Here is an 18929-nt window from a genome sequence, read left to right as displayed (position 1 = left end):
AGCCAGCACTTGAAGAAGACCTAGCTGTCTCCTGCGAGGGGCAAGGCCCACTGTCCTATGCATGCACACCTCTATTAGACTGGTGAACTTGTCACCCCTGTTACAGAGACTTGATTGCCTTCATGCTTTTGGAAGAGGATATGGCAACACAGGTCTGTATCTGTAGTGAGATCAGAATGTATTACACACCATGCCTATTACAGATAAGTCATCGTATCCGAAGGATTCATCACATGTTTGTGCAACTCCTACTGACAAAAACATGAGTCCACACACACAAAGGGGATGCCTGGCACAATACTAAACCTCACCTGAGTTTACTCCAGGTCCCTTTAAAAACATTCCAACTGCTACAGATTTTCAGCCCTGTTTATTCATGAAGTGGCATTTGCAGAGGTTACAGATGTATCAACAGAGCTGCCCTCAGCACAACTTTCCTCTCTGAAAACAGCCACTGTAACTTTCTTTGTGCCACGTTTCTATTATTTGGATACCAAGCTTAAATTTCTAGAAACAGGTCATTTGGAAACCTGTAGATGTCAGTTAGCAAGGTGTGTTGGGATTGGGTTTTGTGGTCTCACCATGAGAACTGCAGCAAGCAGGCAGGCAGCACTGTTATTCACTCCCCGAGGCTCAACTGGAAAAATAATTCAGTTATATTTCAGCAGCTAAAATACTCCAGCTTACCCAAGGAGTCTGATAAGAGGATTCTAACCTTCCCTGTCACCATACTGTAACACAGGTCATTTTTATTCTAATATTTTAAAATATAAGTGAATAAGGGTGTTGCTGAGAGGCCACTCCTGAACATTGCCTCCCCCTGCCATAGCCCTGACAGTATATCCTACCCTGCTCCACGGCTTGTGGTTCTGTTTCCACACCACCCAGCCAACCCACGGCCCCTCAGGTATTATTCATGGCCACAACGATAGGATGTGGGACCTATAAATGTAAATCATCATCATCTCCATATTTCTGCCTGGGCTTCAGGCAGGTAGGAAACTCCTGCCTTATCTCAAGTCCTGCCCTAGACCTGGAAGGCTCTGCTGTCTGCCTTGTACCACTGACCTGCAGACAAGGGTAGGTGTGTTTTGGAGGCTGAAAACTTCCTTGTAGCTGCTCCTCTATCACCAAAAGGCATGACATGCACATCTGGGATATCCAAGCATTTGGACCCACAAGAGAAGAGGTTGTGTCCACCTCTCAGGGGGCCCTTCTACCAAACAGCATCTGCTCCTGCTGAGGACGCTGTTTTGAAAAGGTGAATAACATGGCACAGCCACCAAAGGCTTGGAAGAATGAATGAGGGCACTGAGTGTTGTTTATCAGAAACCATAAAACTATGAGGAAAAACCACTTGAGCTCTCAGAGCCTTAACAGCCCTTCCTTAAATTCCTTCCTATGGTTACTGAAGCTCTTCAGTTTCCATACCACTGTGATGCTGATCCCAACAGCTCTGTCCCTGTCACCCATCCTGGCCAGGAAGAGACAAACATCCACCTGTCACCTCTGTTTTTTTAAGACTGTTTCCTTGGGGCAGGGCACTGTCACTCCCCTGCATGTACAGCACCTGGCACAACAGGGCTGTGACTCAGCCACCTTCCTGATGGGAGTAACACCAAAATAGCTCATTACACCCTTTGTAACACCATGGTCAAGTGACCTGGGCATCCTGCAGGAAGCAGGCAAGCTTCTGAGTCTGGCAGTCTCCAGCAACTGAGTCTGGCAGTCTCCATCACCAAACTCTTTTGAGCTGCCCCCTCTATTATTGTGAATTGTGATTTCAGAGACTGTAATGAGGAGTGACCATTAGCAACATCTCTGCCAGGCTGCCAGCACTGAGTGCACTGAGGAATCACCCCTGCCCTGGCAGATGAAAGGGCACAGCATTCTCTTGGTGCAATAACCTGAGCTCTGCATGCAAATCCCTTCCCAGAAAGGAGATGTAAACACATTAGGGTACAACGCTCCCGCTTCTGCAGCTGTTCCTTAGTTTAGATAGGGCCAGTAAGGCTCAGAGATTGTTTTCCAATCCCAGCAGCATTTTTCTTTGTTTGGGAGCAACACGTAAAAGCTGCCTGGTTTATGACAGTCACGTTCTGAACAGCACGTTCACCAGCTGAACCTTTGGTTAAATGGGACTTTTTACCCTAAAATGTCCTGATTGCACATTAAAATACTGAAAGGTTTTGCAGAATTTCCTAATAAAAGTGATGATTTTCAACATTATGACCTCAACAATTACTAGTGAAAGCTTCCATGAAAACAAGTGCTCAGGAATGGAGTTGTTTAAATGCAAACACCTCTTTTAAAAACCTAGCAATAAAAAATCCTGTATCCTGCAGTCCTAGTCATTTTCCAGTTCCAAACAAGGAACCGTGTAAAATGATGCATTTTTAAATGGAGCGTGTAAAAGATCAGATACTATCCATCTCAACGGCAAAGAGAATTCTATCTCCCCCCACCCTGAAAAAAAGCCATGATTTTGACAGTTCCCCTTCACAATAAGAGCACTCCTTGAGAAAAAAAAAAACAGACCTAAAGCAGCGGTCTGACACTCAGTTTCCAAACCAGGGATGCTGCTGTTTTCACACGCAAACCCAGTTCTTGCTGGTGTCTCCTGTCATTTCCCTGCTCGCAGCTGCTGCTCACGGCGCAGCTCTGCTCCTCAGACGCTTGGCTTTGCAGATTCATTACGAAACAACAATTAGCACGTGAGAAAAAAAAAAAAAAAAATCCCACCCTAATATTAACTCAACTTTCCAAAACAGAAGAGCAGCCTGGATTTGTTCTGGGCGAGCAAAGAACAAGGGCTGCTGGCTGCAGCTTTAGCGGCAGAGCGGCTCCTCCGCAGTGGGATCCCTTTCCCTGGGAGCCTGCGTGCACGCAGCTTTTCCCGCAGAACAAGGGCACCCTGTACCGGCACCTGCTCGGGACCTGCAGCTGCCACGGGGGCGAACGGCGAGGAGAGGGCGAGGGAGCGATAGAGACGCGTGGCGAGGCACTGCCGATGCCTTTGTAAAGTTAAACGGAAAACAAAACGCAGCACATGCTCCTCGGAGGAAAAAAAAGGGGGGAGGGGGGAAAAACCCCAAACATGAAAGCGAGGAGGACAGAGAAATTTAAAAAAAAAAAAAGGAGAATAATAAAAAAAAAGTAGAAAATTTAAAAAAAAAATTTAAAAGGCTATAACAAAGAGTAACAGAGAAACCCGAGGAAAACAAGGGCAAAGCGCCGGTGGCGGAGCGGAGCCCGGGGCTCCCTGCGAGGTGTCCGTGTGACAGCCCCGGGCCCGCAGGTCCCGGAGCCCCCGAGCCGAACCCCCCGGCCGAGCCCCCCCGGCCCCGCGCCCCCCCCGGCCCGCTCGGCAACGCGTGACGTCACACGGGGGACCCCGGCGCCGCGCATTGGCGGAGCGGGAGGCGAGGCCCCGCCCCCGGGAGGCGGCGGCCAATGAGCGCGGCGCGCTGGCTCCATGTGCGAACCATGTGTCCGCCCGCGGGGCGGGGCGCGCCGGGCGCAGCGCCGCTGGAGCGCGCTCCGCCACCGCGCGGGGTCCGCGGCCGCGCTCCGCCGCGGGCCACGGCCGCCCCTTTGTTCCCGAAGCGCTTCTGCCTCGCGGTGCCGCCGTCCCTCGCGGCTCGCCTGCCCGCTCGGGACACCGCTCCGCGGGGCAAAGCCGCGGGCTACGCGCACCCTCCGCGCCCGCGGAGCAGGAGGCTAGCGGCGCTGCTGGCCACCGCCCCGCACCGGACGCTTGCCCTGCCCTGCACTGCACTGCTCTGCCCTGCCCTCTCCTCCCCGCCGGCTACCTGGCGAGCGCTGCCACTTGCCTACGTGACTCTGCCCATGCCCCGGCGGGGGGAGCGGGGACGTGTCATCGCCTCCTCCCCCGCCGCTCCGGCTCCGCCACCGGCTCTGGCTCCGCGCGGGGCCCACCGCCCCCCCGGCTCCTCTCGGTGCCGCTCCGAGCCCGCTCTCCCCGAGAACCAGAGATGCGCCCCCCCTCCCCGCGCCGTCCCGCTCCGCTCTCCATCCCAAACTTTCCCCCGGGCCCGGTCTCCCCAGTGGCGGCGGGGGTCGCACGCACGGCTCTGCCGCGGGGGGTGCAGGCAGGCCCCGGCGCCCTTTGTCACTGCGTCGCCGGCCCCTGCAGGCAGCCGAAAGTTTGGGTTATTTTCCTTACTCCCCTTGACCGCCCCGCAGTCACGCACACGCGCGGCCACGGCCGCCAGCCCGCACTTACTTTTATTCTCCTTCTCGATCCGCTCCAGGTAGCTGGCGGCCTCCAGGAGCACCTGCACGTTGTAGAGGAAGGTGTCCATGCCCGCCGCGGGGCTCGTGTTGCAGATGTCCCCAAGGGGGCACCGGGCCCCGCCGGCCGCCCCTGCGCTCCGCGGCTCGCTCCGCGGCTCCCTCCGCGGCCGGCCGCGCTTCCCCATGCCCCGCCGCCTCTCCGTGCTGCGCTGCCTCCGTCCGTCCGTCCGTCCGTCTGCCGGCGAGCCCGGCGGCCGCCGCGGTCCCAGCGCTGCCGCCGCCCGCCCCGCCGCTGTGTCGCCCCACGGGCCGCCGCCGTCCCGCCCCCCCCGCGCCCCGGCGGGGCGGCCCGGCCCGGCCGCGCCTGCGGAGTGCGAGCGCCGGCGGCTGCGCGGCGCCCGGCGCGGGGGGGCGGCCGGCGGGGCAGGGCCGGGCCGGGCCGGGACCGGCGGGTCAGCAGCGCCGGGATGTGTCACAGCGCCGCGGGGGGAACGACCCCTCGGAAAGGGGCGCCGGCGGCGGTGGCACCGCGCCCCGGGGATGGTGGCACTGGTGGGGGCCCAGCTGCACCCGCCCCCAGGACGCGGAGGCGCAGCCAAGCCTGCCCTGCCTCTTGTCACTCCGTGTCACCTCCCGCCACTGCCCCAGGGTCTGTCCCTGGTCAGGGACCCAGCGTGACAGGCGGACTGGGGAGCCCATGCTGCGCCCAGCGCTGGGGGCGATGGGGCCAGCGCTGCCCCGAACTCCGAAGGGGCCCCTCGGCACGAAGCACTAGCGGTTTAATGTGACGTTACTCCTCTGTTATGCAGTGTCCCCCAGAAAGCTCTGTCTGGGTGCAGACTCTAAAAGCAATTAATAAAGTATTTTTTTCGAAAGTAAATCGAAGGCGGAGAGCAGGCAAGGGATGCACCAGCCTCCCTCACCCCCTCCATATCCATCCCTGCAGACGTGGGTCAGGGCCGGGCACACTACAGCTTGTTTTGCCCTTGTTTTGCAGTCAGGGAGGCGAGAAAGAGCAGCAGCGCCCGGAGGAGAGAGCGCAGGACCTGACCCAGACTGAGGAGAAGGGCAAGGATTTGCGCTTCCAGGAGTCATTTGCAATCTCGGGTCCATGAATTTTGAGGGGGGTATGCGGAGTGGACTCCACGAGCACCAGGCTGGCCGCAAGTGACCTCCAGCACCCTCCTGGCTCCCCTTGTGTCCGTGACAGCGGCACCGAAGCACGGCGCTGCGTTTGCAGCACAAAGCCCCGCTCCTGCCCGGCCGGTCGGGTTGGTCTGGCTCCTCTGAGGAGCCCTGTGGGAGCGGCTGGGGAGCAGCATCGCCCCGGAGATGTGCTGGGGCGTGGGCACCTGCTCACACCGGGCTGCCGTGGGTCTCGCCGGGCTCACCGGCCTCGCAGGGACCGGAACGGGCCGGAGAGCGGAGCAGAGAGGTCGTGGTGGCGTTTAGGAGGGCTGTGTTAGTAATGCCAGTGGTACCCGGAGCCCGCAGCATCACGGGGACCTGACTCACCTGAGAGGGGACACTGCAGCCACGCAATGAAACCCCCGCGGCACCCAATTGCTGGGGGCCAGCGGGCTATTTTTGGGAAGCGTGGCTGCAGGATTTGGTCGGTCTCATGCCTTCCCACGGCACATGCCGGGGCCGGGCCAGCTGCCCGTGCAGGGCGGCTCAGCACAGCCCCTCCCGCGGGCAGATGGCACCTCCTCCGTGCCCGCAGCACCGCACGGCTGCTGCCACATCCACAGTGCCACGGCTCGTCCCATCGCTGCGCTCGGCAGCCCAGAGCGGGATGGCGTCGGGGGGAGGGCGCACAGCATCATCTGGGTTTAGCCGTGGCCTGAAGGAGAGTGCAGAAGGCAGAGCCTGATGTGCCGGGAGTGGGGCGGGACAGAACGCAGTGCCAGGCTCGGGTGGGCTCAGCCCCCGCAGGGATTGGCCATCCCTAAGAGCAGGATTCCAGCTGGGAAAGCAGGGGCTGAGCAGAGGTGGGAGCCAGGCTGAGCCATAGGACACATCCAGGCAGGTGAAGGACTCAGAATGTACTTGGATTTTATTAACTCCACTGACTAGCTGAGATAAGACACGGTTCCTGCTTTACAAGCCTGCATGGGCAAACACTCCCATTAAAACATCAGTCAGAAAGTCCCTGGCTTTCTAATTGTGCAGGGGTTGAGCTGATGGTGGGATTGCTCTAATGAACCCCAGATGCAGCCACTGGACACAAGCAGCTGTCCAGCCTGGCTGGGCACTGAGGGCTCCTCTCTGCTGGCTCGCCATCGGGCAGGAGGCTCTCCATGACCTCACCTTAAAGTACAAGAGGTCATTGCTGAAAGCACACCGAAGGCACCAGAGGCAGCCAGCAACAGATTGCTTAAAATCAGATGATTTAAAAATCAGAGGTGCTCTCCCAGATGATGAGGATGTGTTTGGCCATCCAGAGTCCATACTGTAGATCTTGTTCGTGCCTAGTGGCAGCATCCTCTGTTACCTACTGCATTTCTTGGTCCTCCTTGTGCACCTGCACAACACTTCTCTGGTGATTTTTGAATGCTTTTGATTTTTGAATGAATTGGTCTGGATCAGCAGGTACCAGTTTTCCCAGCGACTTCCCAGGTTTGAAGCCAGGATAATCATAATTTTCATCTTTTTCCCTTCTAGCTTAGTTCCAGGACAATTTCTCTTTAAAGGCACTTCCACAGAGAAAAGTACAAGGTAATGATCCAAGGGCAGGTATTCAAAGGGAACTGGCTTAAGAGGAATGGAGGCTTTAGGGCATATGGACACTGGAAAGCACCCAGAATCAGAGAGGCAACACAGGAGTGATAAGGGAAGAAGTTTTGCAGCACTGCCAGCTCTGCACATCCAGCAGCCATGGTCCAGCACCCTCACCCACTGCAGCCTTCTAAATACAGCCATTTAAGGGCATGCTCTCTTTATTTCCCTTCTCTTGTACTTTGTTCAACCTTTGAGCTCACCCTGAAGTCTCACTGTCTATCTTTTCTCTGCAAGGCGATGGGGAAGCTGCTTCTCAGGCAGAAGTGGAAGATCTGAGTGCAGCCCCATGGGCCCATGGCTGTGGGAGTTGGGGTGAGCTGGGGAGCCACTGGCTCAGCCCCACAGCCCATCCCATCCCACCACTGCCTCCAGGCACAGGGCCAAGGCAGATGTCACATCAAGGGACATCCCTGCACCTGTTATCAGCAGCCTGGTGTGGCAGGCTGCCCTCAGTTCAGCGTGGCACAGCAAGGGCAGGGTGCAGAGGTTGGGTGCCCACAGGGATGTTGCCAAATTCACACCTGTAAAAGTGGGAAAAGTATCCACCCCATCATTTGGGGATTGGATTAGATAAGAGGTAAGGTTGCTGGAGTGCTTTATTTTGCAGTGCTGCATAACATAGCAAGGTGTGGGTTGAGGTACAAAGCTGTCTGGTAGTGTGAGGAGCCATGAGAAACCCCTGGGGTAGAGAGAGGGCATCCCTTCCCCTTTGCCATGGGAATCACCTCATGTGTGTGTGGCTGGGGCCCATGTTGGGCTGAACAGAGGAAAACAGAGCCACTGCTCTGAGCACAAATGCTCAGTCCCCTTTGGTGGGTGTGTTGTGACCTTGTTCTGCTGGTGTCACACATAGCAGCTGTTTCCCCACAGCACAGGTGTTATCCATCCAGTTTGTTCCAGTGGCAGCACCAGTGTAAATCAGCCCCTGGACAGACCTGGCAGGGTTCAGAGAGGGGTTTAAAGGGTGGGAGCCAAGACAACCCTGGATTTTGGTCTGCAAAAGCTCCTGGAAGCACCTGCTCTCTTTCCTTTCAGGCTAATCCAAATGTAATCCCTTTAAAATTTCACCTGCCTTTAAAAGTCTGCTGCAGTCCTTTTGGAAGGACTAACTAATTTTCCAGGTGATAGTTGTGCTGCCTGTCTGCCATGGGCAGGCATTTCTTGCTGCACAAGAGTGATACAAAGGTACTGAAAAATTGTTTGGAGGCTATCACGTGTCTTCTTTTTCTTTTTTAATGGACACAGTTGTTGTGGTGGGATGGGCTAGAGCTGGTCTGGAGCAGCTGTACCCTGGAGGGAGAGGAGATCTCTCATGAAACCTGGGTGACTCCTAAACCTTGATTTTGCTGTCGGACCCAGGAAGTTTTTAGTGTTACTGGCATCACTCCTTGTGGCCCCAGCCCAGTGGTGAGTGCGGGTTACCACCCCTCTCCTTGGCCAAGCATGATTTAATTGGGGTGCAGAGATCTGCCTGCACAGAGATACACAGAGGTCAGTGAAATCTCATATCTCTTCTTTCACTAGTCAATAATTAATACATGGAGCTCTCCCCAGGAGCACTGGCTCCAGGCTGTCCTGCAGGCCCTGGCTGCCACCTGCTATTGCTGCCTGCTGTCCCTTGTCCCAGGGCGTGACATGGGACTGTGATTTACAGCAGGGCCACATATCCTTCTGTGGGGCTGCTAGATGTTTGCATCCCTAAGGGCTCCATGTCCTTAGGGGTGCTGTCAGAGCCTCTCCCTTGGCCAGGCCCAGAGTGGGGGGCTGCATCCAGCCCTCTTATGAAAGCCACCATTACAATGGCCTTTCACTCCCCCACTGCTCCCTGAATGGAACGAGGAGAACTCAGGGGTGCTCCAGGAGAAAGGCCCTTGTCAGGGTTTCAGGTGCCTGCTCCAGCAGCTGTCATGCAGGCTGGGTCCTCAGGCTTTTGAGCCCTCCTGATCCTCTGCTGGGGCTCAGGAAGCTCCGTGGTTTCTCTGGGTGCCTCTGCCTGCCCACGCTGCCACATCGCCTCTGCGATCTGTCCTTGGTGCTCTCTGTTGGTGTGTGCTGGAAATAACTGAGCTACAAATAGTGGTGATGGTCCTGCCTTGCCTAGCCATACTGCTTCTCTCAGGTCCATTTATGATGCTGTTATTTACAGTTTCATCCTGTCAGTACCTCTAAAGCTTCTACTTAATTTCCTTTGAAATCCCTCCTTACAATCCTGTAGGGATTGGTCCTCCTTGAAATCCTGTGTGGTGCCCCCTGATCTCAGCTTTCACCAGGCAAACCTATGATCTCTACTTTTACAATAAGCTTTTTATTTTACCTCCAGCCTTCTAATTGCCCTCCTCAGTCTCCATCTTTGTAATAAATAGTAGGTTTTCTGTCTCAGAGGCTGGGAGATGGCACGAGCTCTTCTCAGCTCCTACTAGTTCTCTGCTGTTCACACTTGGCCTTTCACTGTAGTTGCCGTGCAGTTCTGATATAAAAACAATAAAGGATTTTTCTTGCCCACCCTTAAGGGAAAGCACACATATGGTCTGAAATTGCCTTGTGCCAGCAGAAAAAAGGCACATCTCCTGGTGGGTGGATTAAATGCTGAATATTCCTGGTGGGTCTGGGTGGGTGGGCGTGGATGGGACCTGCTAAGGCAGGTGGGAGGATGGATGTGGCAAAAGGTCCAAGAGTGTCTCCCCTGGTGAAAAGAGCCAAGTGGAGGGTCTAGTTCTCCATCTGCTCAGCTGAAAGCTTTACATCACTCCTAGGAGTGCACCAATTGATCCTTGAGTCTGGGCTGGCAGATCAAGAGAAGGTCATTTGACATCGCTCCAGGCAGGAGGATCTTGTAACATTCTCAGTGTGCAATTTTGCATGCTTCAGCTTTGAGTTTTTATGTTAGACTCAGTAATGTGACATCCAACACATTTCTGGGATTTGTGCTTTCTGGTCTGGGGCTGAGGAGCCACTAGGACAAGCTCAGTAGAATTTGCTGTGGGAAGAGCAGAGAAAGAGGATCCCACACCTCCCAACAGAGGTTTGATCCTCTTCTCACTTTGGAATGCTTTGTGTCCCTCCACTCAGCCTTTGAACTGATGTCATAGCACACAGCCTCCTGTGTTTTGATGCATTAGCTCAGGATGGCCTTCCTGAGGTGGTGGCTGCTATGAAACCAGGCCTCTCTGGGGTTGTGCACAGACTGCACCTGCTCAGTGCCTCATTTTTCCCTTTCACTCCCTCAAGCCTCGTGTCTTGGCAAACTGGCTGCAGGAGGTAAAGTCCAGAGGAAAAGAAAGGCAGAGGCTTTGCAAGGGGAAGTGTCCTGGGAGGTTTCCAGCCATCCCCACCCCAAGGTGGAGGATGCAGAAATGATGCCCAGAGTTTTGGAGGGGCAGGGGATCAGTTTTGGCCTCCCCAGACTGTCCTTCAGCAATTCCTTATTTCTGCTTTGCCAAAGCTTTCGCAGCTTGGACTCACCAGACAGTTTCTACAAAGAGGACATCCTGATTTTCACAGTTTTCCTTGGTTTCCTGGGATTTCATTGCTAACCTGGGCTTTGTGGTACCTGGGTCTGATGTTAATGTGGGGAAATCCATCAGGGCACAGCTGCCACTTGACTCCAGCAACAGCAGCAACTAAATAATAGTGAAAAATTACATTCTTCCCTTGAAAGGAGAGGAGGAATGCTGGTCATCCCAAATAAAAGGCTGGATGAGGGTTTAACTTTAAAAATTTGTTAAACTTCAGAAAAAATGTGGGCTAAAGAGGTCATGCTCAGACCTGGAGTTGCTGCTCACCTGCAGGCAGAAGAAGGCTCAGTGCACAGGGACAGACTGCAGGAACCTGATGGGCAAAGGCTGCTGGGGTTGGTCTGGAGGCTGGGGGGCACGAGGATGCTGCTCTTGTCCCTAATGCCACTGCACAGTGGGCAGGGGAAGGCAGCCCCTGGCTGTGGAGCCACAGTGATGCCACCAGCTGGGCAAGGGGGCTTGGAGGGGACAATGCTTCCAGGAGGAGCTCGGCTTTGGGAGGAGCCTTGGGAGCCTCCAGCGCCAGTAGCTCTGCTGGTTCAGTGCAATGCATTCAGAGACAGCTCGTGGCTCTTGCAGGGTAGCTGCTGTTGCCTAATGATTTCCTTCACTTCTTACAAGCATCTCCCTCCAATACAGCTCACTGCACCTCTGCAGGCCACTGGCAGGCAAGTTTTGACCCCAGAAGCTGATGCAGGAGGGTTTCCTGGTGCATACCAAGAACAGAAAAAGCACACCAGTTTTTAGATGCAATTTTTCTCATTTTTACTTGCTTGACACCCTAATATTCAAATACAAATAGACCAGCCCTGCTGCTACTCCCAGCACCTGGTGCCATAAGGGGAGGGCAAAACCAGAGGGGATAGGCTGGGTCATTTATCCAACTATTCTGAGCAGCCACGTCATATAATCCCCTTCACAAATTTCTCAGTCTCCCAGCAGCCCCCACCACTTAATACCCATTTGTTTGTGTGCCAACATTAGCTGAGATTTAAAAGATATTTCCTCTCCCCAGTATTTCCCTACAGCTTCCTCCTCCTCTTTCCTCTGCCCTCTGTCTCCTTGTAACAAGGAGAAGGATTGTGCATCCTCCCAGGCTGATCCTGCCTGGCATCCTCTGTCCCCACCCTGGCCGTGGCTGGTCATTGCAGCAGCACCAGGGACAAGTCTCAGCATCCTGGCCCCTGGTTTGCTGCCCACAGCAATCCCACAGGTTCCACTGGACTGAGATCCCTACATCTCATGGCAGGCATGTCACAGCAAAACCCTCTGCTGCTGGCCCTGAGCCTTCTTTTGTGCAGGTTCCAGCTCTGCTGAGTGGGGGTGATGCCCCCAGCCCTTCTGCTCCCCTGCCTGGCCAGTGCATTACTCACTTTGCAATCCATTCCCTAATCCCCACCTGCTCTGATTCCACTGATGGTGACTCTGACTGTGCTGTCAGACACCTGTCTGGAGAAGACATTTGATCTGTTGCACTGCCTGGCCTAGAAAAATCTCAGGTTGTAAAGACAATAATGAGCATGACCCGTTCATTGCACTTTTAACCCTGTGTCTGTTGTTACCCCAGGACTCAGATTCTGTAGGATCCCTCAAAGAGCAAACAACTTGCAGAGTAAAACCACATAAAACGCCCCAAACCAATGTGCAGGGCAGGAAAGAGTGACTGTGGGTTCCTGATAGGGCCAACCTGGCAGATACCCTTGCTTAAATCAGCAGCTGACTGTGGGCAATGGCTTTGGCAGGAACATGGTTGTTCTCTGTTACTGATGCGCTGCCCTGCCATGGGTATTCCCCTTCCTGGGAACCCCCTGTGCACCCTTTGCTTAGGGCTCACAAACCCTCTATAAACCTGGCACTGTTGGCTCTCAGACAGCTGGTAACAGCAAGCAGCACAGATTATCTGCTCTGCATTTCAGATGCCTGGGCTTGGTGGCAGATGACTTGGTCCACACAGCCAGCTTAAATCCTTGGCTCTCTCGAGACTCCAGTGATGATTTTCTCATTGCCTGCTCCTGGTGCCAGAGCACTTCACCATGAACATCACGTCAGTGATTCCTAAAGATGCTGTTTGCAAAGGTAGCCCTCTAAATCTACCCAGAAATTCCCTCAGCACCTGCAGGAAGTTGATTCCAGAGGTCCTGGTTCAAACCCACCCCTGTTTATTTGTATAACACTAAGAAAACACTGCAGGCCACAGCAAAATGGCTCCCTCCCCATGAGTGCTCACAGCATCTGGGGAGAAAAAATGATTCATTAGGGTGTCCAGGATTAGCAACAGGATTGGGGGTGTACAAAACACTTGGGGTGATTCAGCACTGGAGGCTGAGGGACAGAGATTTGAATGTGCTGTTGATCATGGCAGGTGAAGCAGGAAGGGGACAGAAAATCTCACCTGGGGACAGCACAGGAGGCTGCAGGTGGGGTGGCACTGACAGAAGCTCAGTGTCAGGAGCTCGGGCACAAGGGCACTGAAGAAGATGCCATAGAAAACCAGGGTTGATTTGATGGGAAACTGAGCTGGAGCCCTAAATCCTAGAGGGATGTACAGGATGTGCCTGCAAGAACAGCCCACAGGGCTGCACAGCAGCTGGAGGAATGCTCTGCAGGGCAAAAGCAAAGTCCTGTGACCTCTGGTGACCTGACCCAGCGCCACACAGGATGGGCACCACCAGGCACTGGGCTGGAGTCAAACCAGAGAAAACTCACCGGATCCAGGCACAATCCCTGCCTAACCCTGCCCTGCACAGGTTTCACCCGGCCAGACACGGCAGAGGGTAGAGCAAAGGCACAAATAAAGACACAAATAGAGAGGTTGGTGTTTTCCACCCGTCTGTCCCAGCTGCCGTGCAGGTTGCAGCTGTTTCTCGCCAGTCACGCTGGCCGCAATACTCGTTGGGTTGGTATTTAATTGCCTCTCCCTAACGACGCATTAGGCAGGCTGTAATTTGCTGGCGCTGGCCAAACAATACAGATAAACCCGGTTTGCACACAAAGGCAGCGGAGTGGGGAAGCTCCGCCGGCTCCTTCTGCTCCCCTTTGGAGCTGCTGGCTCCAGACATGGGCGGGATGTGGACAGACAGACGTCTCGGCCTCGGGAGGAGGAAGGGGAATGTCAAACAGCTGGAGACACCCAGTGCAGAGCGGCCAGCCGGGGTGAAGTCATGAGCACCCACACCGTCAGCAGGGCTGGGCTGCCTGTGCCAGCACAGGGGCTGCCCACGTGCTGCTACAGCTCAGCACATCCCTTTGCCTGGCCTGTCTTTTTCTTCTTCCTGAATTTCAGGTGTCAAGATATTTTAAGACATCTCTCTCTGCTCTTTTTTAACCTTAGCAGTTAAGACAGGGGAGATGGCAGCTTCACTTCTGCTTGGGAATGACCCTGCTGGATATTAAAACCCAACAGTTTTTTTTAACAAGGGCCATCATAACACCTCTGCTAGCCCTCAGTGCTTCTCAGCAGGTTGGTTTCAGCAGAAGTGGTCGAAAAGGAACAAAGAGGGAAAGCTTCATTCATTCCCATATCTCACCCTGCAGCACCATGATGCTCAGAGCATCCCTGCTCTCTCCAGCTCTGCTTCTACCCCAGGCTCCAGTCAGTGGACTGGTTTCACTCAGATGCTGTGAAATATTAGGAGAGAGTTAAAAATTAGCCTGCCCTTGCAATGCAAGTGCTGAAAAAGCAAAACACGCCCTTCCTTGTTCTGGCCCAGGCCACAGACCTGCTTTTATGACCACATGTAATAGAGCACGTATTACATGAGCAATCCCCAATATTGATACAGAGAGAAGGGCAGTTATATAGACCATGGGTGGATTTTAGTGTTCCTTAAATATTTACCCAAAAGATGCTGGTAACCAGAATCGCTGTTAAAGGGTTGCAAACTGCCAGCAAGAAGTGTGCTTTAAAATGCCTAGAAATTAAGTATCACCATTAAAATTAATTGGGGAATCACCTCAAATTAAACCCTCCAGTATTTTTAGGCTAGTGGAGGCGTGATGCTCTCTGGGCAGCAGTGAATCCTTTGGCTCACCCACTTCATGCTTGGATTTGAAGGAGCCTGACTGCTCTGCCTCACCCTGTAGAGGGAAGACTTGTTTGGGACTGCACCAGGCTCCCATGTCCCATCCCCAGACTGCTCAGCATCCTCCTCCCACTGCTAACATGCTGCACATGCAATAAAACCAGCTGCTTTGCCACCAAGTTGCACATTAACACCCACACCTACAAGATGGGGCAATTTATGGGAAGCTGGCAGATAACCCTGTCCCAGCACTCGGCATCCTGGCACCAGGCACAGGCACTGGTGTCTGCTCCAGCACAGGCTGGGAGGAAGCAAACCAACAACAAAAAAAGGAGCTGTTTGTTTGAAGGCCTCTGGAACAGGAGGAAATCAAGGCTGCGTCAAAATGGGAAAGCACAAAGACAGCAGGGAAACAGGGTTTATTTATAAACTCTGAGAGGATGGCTGTGAACAATAGGGTGGGTGGTTTTTATCCCACCAAGAGAGGGAAGAGGAGGCTGTCTGTCAGCCCCCAGCTGAGCAGGATGGGCTGGCTGGAGAGCCTGGCCAAGGGCTCAGCCTGGGGCTCAGGGGGTGCCCAGAGTGTGGCCCCACTGCCATTCCAGAGCTGCACCCTTGACAGGCAGGGCAGGCATGGGATGTTTCCTGGCTTCCTCCAAGGCTCCACCACACCAAGTTCTCTATGTGGGCAATGGCAAAGGGCTGCACAGCACCCCAGTGCATGTTTCTCTGGGGGGTGGTTGGGAGCACCCATCAGTGGGGAGGTTTGGGGTAGGTCCTGTTCCTGTGCAGCAGTGCTCCTGAACATGTTTGGGAGCAGCTGATGGAACAGCAAACACTCCTGCTCATGAGCTCTCTGGGAGCTGCTGGTGACTTACTGCACATCCTTGTTACCATCCTATTGCAAAGCTCCCATACCTTCTCAGTGATTTATCACATGCAGCTCCTCCCAGCACTGACTCCACCATCTTCACAGGACAGACAACAAACTCCATCACTCCCCTCACCCAGCTAAGCCACTCTTTTGTAGCACTCATCCTTATTGGACACAGCTGTGGCCCATTAAGGGCAGGTCTGTTCCTAATCTTTGGTGATCAGCACAGCTGCAACTCCTCAGGTGTGAGATTACCTTCTGCACTATTTTCATACATCCTATCCCTCTACATATCCTCACTTCTGGTGACTTTTGTCTTGTCTGCCAGCACAGTAGAGGTGAGCCATGGCTGGTGGCAAATCCCACCCTGGTGCTGTTTCCCTGGTGTTGGACTGGAGGCAGGAATGGGCAGAGGTTTGGTGCTGTTGGAGCAGCTCCTGTTCACCTGTTACCACCCAAGGGACCTTTCACCTCTCTGCCTAAGGGATGTTTAGAGAAGCTCAGTTACACTCCCATTCTCCCTTGCCATGTTAAATGCTCTCTGGCAGCCACAGCTGAGTGAACTGGGGTGGCACAGGCACCAATGAGACTGGCAAGGTAGCTCAGAGACAGGAAATGGAAACTGAACCAACAGGGGAGTAAAGGGATGAAGGGAGCCATCAATAACTTGGCGCTGTCCCAGCTGCCCAAAGTGCAGCACAGGGCATCCAACAGCCCCTGGCTGGCAGGGAGGAGCATCCTTCCCATGCTGGAGCTGGGCCATGGAAATAGCCATCCCAGCCCCTGGCCACAGCACTTTGGTTAACACAGGAGCTAAGAGGTGCTGTCATTCCTTTATGACTGGAGGAATTGCATTGTCTAAATCCCAAAATCCTAAAATCAATTCATAACTGCATCTATCAAATTAAAGGCAGCTGCCAAAAGTGGCACTTGCACATGTGCTCTTGTTGCTCCAAGAGCCTGTCTGGCTTCATGCAGCACAAGCTATTTAATTCATGTCCTGGGCATGGGCTGACACTGGGGAATGCTTCCTGCTTGCCAGACCTCCTCTTCTTATGGGAATATGCCCATACTGGAACTGGAAAGGCAGAAACCAAGCCAAGTGGAGCAAGACATTCCAAAATATCTGTTTATAAGAAAACAACTCCAATGCCCAAATATTCTCCCATTAGATTGACAGTGGCAGAGCAAATTCTGCCCAATGTGCCTCTTCCAGGTCATTTGTGAAGTTAGCTCCATTAAATAAACCCAGGAAGAACCAGCTGCTCCAGCTGAAGGTGAATGATCACATGTAGGTGACATGCCAGCCAGGAGATCAGGACTTAAATGGATGTGGTTACTTATTAGTTGTAAACACTGTTGAATAAATCTAAATAAACTCTACTTACTTATACAGCATATTCCTAATGTTGGTTGGATGCTGCCAACTTTAAAATAAAACTGAAGTCAAGCAGGGTAAATGTTTTAATGCCTCTGTAGATATAATTAGCATGTGTAATATGTATATACAAATATACATAATATATGTAATTATAGGTATTGGTGTTTGAGAGAGCTGTCTAGCCAGATGGAAAGAGTAACTATTGAAAACACTGCACCTCTGCCTGCTAGAAAGGGGAGGATGCTTATACTCACTGGAATAAGAAATTGGTAGTTCCTGTTCGGGAAAGGGAGTTATTGTCCCACATTCCCATTCTGCTGAGTGGATTTAACAGCCAGCTTCTGTCTTGTCCATCCACTTAAAGAAGGATTGGGGCTGAAAGTGTCCAACATCCAAGGGCAAAGCACTGTGTAAAACTGCAGCTGCTGCAGTGTGTTCAGTGTTTTCTGTAGGTCCTTTTTGGCACCCAGCAAAGGTACAACTCAGGAGATGAGGTGGCTTTGGTCCCTTGGAGCACCTCTGAGGTGCTCAGCACCTGTCTCAGTACATGTCTGCCCCACATGGCCATTGTGCAGGGACCTGAAGTGTCCCTGAGCTTTAGTGCCGCTGTGCCAAACACCAGCTCAAGAGACAAGCCCAGGCAGGTCCCCACACTGCCATTAACACTCAGAGACCCTGCCCATGGCATGTTTATTAGGGATCAGTTAGCTGCTCTCAACAGCCTGGACACAGAAATTCAGCCATCTGCAGCAACCTTTCCTTTTCCACCCCAGTGAGGGCATGGAGGAGAGGGAAGGGCCTGGGCTGACAGGATTCCACTGAGAAATTCAGCCCCTGCAAGGTCCTCAAGCACAGCTCAAAATGCTCATGTTGGGGGCTGCATTTCCCCTGCAGTTCAGGGATTACTTGGCACTCACTGCATGAAGCTGAGGGCTCAACAACTTGCTCCTCTGCAGCTCTCTCTGGCATGGCTAAGTGCTCAGCCTCTCTGTAAAAGCCAGGCCGTTAAGTTAAGCAGCTCACTTGAGTGGATGTTTGAACTTTCTGTACCTTTGGGAGGAGAGGGATGAGAGCTGTGCCTGGGAGGTCAGAGAGCAGCCAGCAGCTGACATGCCAAAGGTCACAGCCAGCACCAGCTGGCAATGTCAGCCAGGGCTGGGAGCGGTCGGGACCATGCCCAGGAACACGTCACCACCCCAGAGAATTTCACTTGCTCCTTACAGAGTTCAACCACTCACCATCCTGATAACTCAGGGCACAAGTTTTGTTTTTACAAATAACATTTGCAAATTAAAAATTTGCAAAAGCTCCAGCAGAGTCCAGAGACACGCAGTTGTATCGAGTTACCACTGCAAATGTGAAAGGAAACGCACCTGGAATTCAGGATGTGGGAGCAGGTGAGACAGAAGGGTGCGGGGACCTTTGGCACCAGGGCTCTTCCACTGGGTCTCCTGTGACTTCTGCCCCACCCTTCAGATCCACTGAGAACTCTCTGGCCTGTGGGTAAGGTTGATAGAGAGAAAATGCTGAACAAATGGATATTATTCTGCTTAGTGGAGTGAGTTAACAAGTTCAAAAAAACTTCAACATTCTTAGCTGGTTGCAAAAGGATGGAGGGGAGAGGAGGATCCTTGCCTCCCTGACAAAGCCTGCTCCATTGCTGGATTTTGAAATGAATCAATATAGAAAATGAGTCCGGCAGCCAGATGTCTGCTTTCATCTCTCTGCACTGGAACTGGAATAAAGCCACAAAATCTCCACCAAAAATACCTTCTTTGAAAGCGCTTTGTTGGTGGCTTTGCGACTGCGGGGAGGGAACAAAGGCAGCAAACGCGAGGGTCTGATGCCACCTAAAGGCCGCTTGAATTCCCACCTCCCAGAGGCTCTGCTTGACTTTGGAACTCTCAGCCACAATTTGAGAGCGTGAACTCTTGTTCAACCTCCAGTTCTCATCATCAGGCTTTGTTTAGTTTGCGTTTAAGTTGATCAAACTTGACTGAAGCTGTCCATGCTGTGTGCTGCTCCACGTGAAAACTGCATGTACTGCTGGCACATGCAAAAAGTACAGCTGTCACACCCCAACACTTCCAAAGGACAAG

General features: G+C 53.3%; 1 protein-coding gene across 1 annotated transcript in view; it reads right to left on the bottom strand.

The window, feature by feature from the left end:
* MXI1 (MAX interactor 1, dimerization protein) overlaps positions 1 to 4442 on the bottom strand; it is a 54639-nt gene extending 50197 nt beyond the window's left edge. Inside the window, exon 1 of the mRNA XM_058028677.1 lies at positions 4247 to 4442. Coding sequence (XP_057884660.1) covers positions 4247 to 4442 — 196 coding nt within the window. The remainder of the gene's footprint in view (positions 1 to 4246) is intronic.
* Positions 4443 to 18929: the final 14487 nt, after the last annotated feature.

Source organism: Melospiza georgiana, chromosome 8, assembly GCF_028018845.1.
Source record: "Melospiza georgiana isolate bMelGeo1 chromosome 8, bMelGeo1.pri, whole genome shotgun sequence".
Classification (NCBI taxonomy): Eukaryota; Metazoa; Chordata; class Aves; order Passeriformes; family Passerellidae; genus Melospiza; species Melospiza georgiana.
This window is presented reverse-complemented; position numbering and strand designations above follow the sequence as displayed.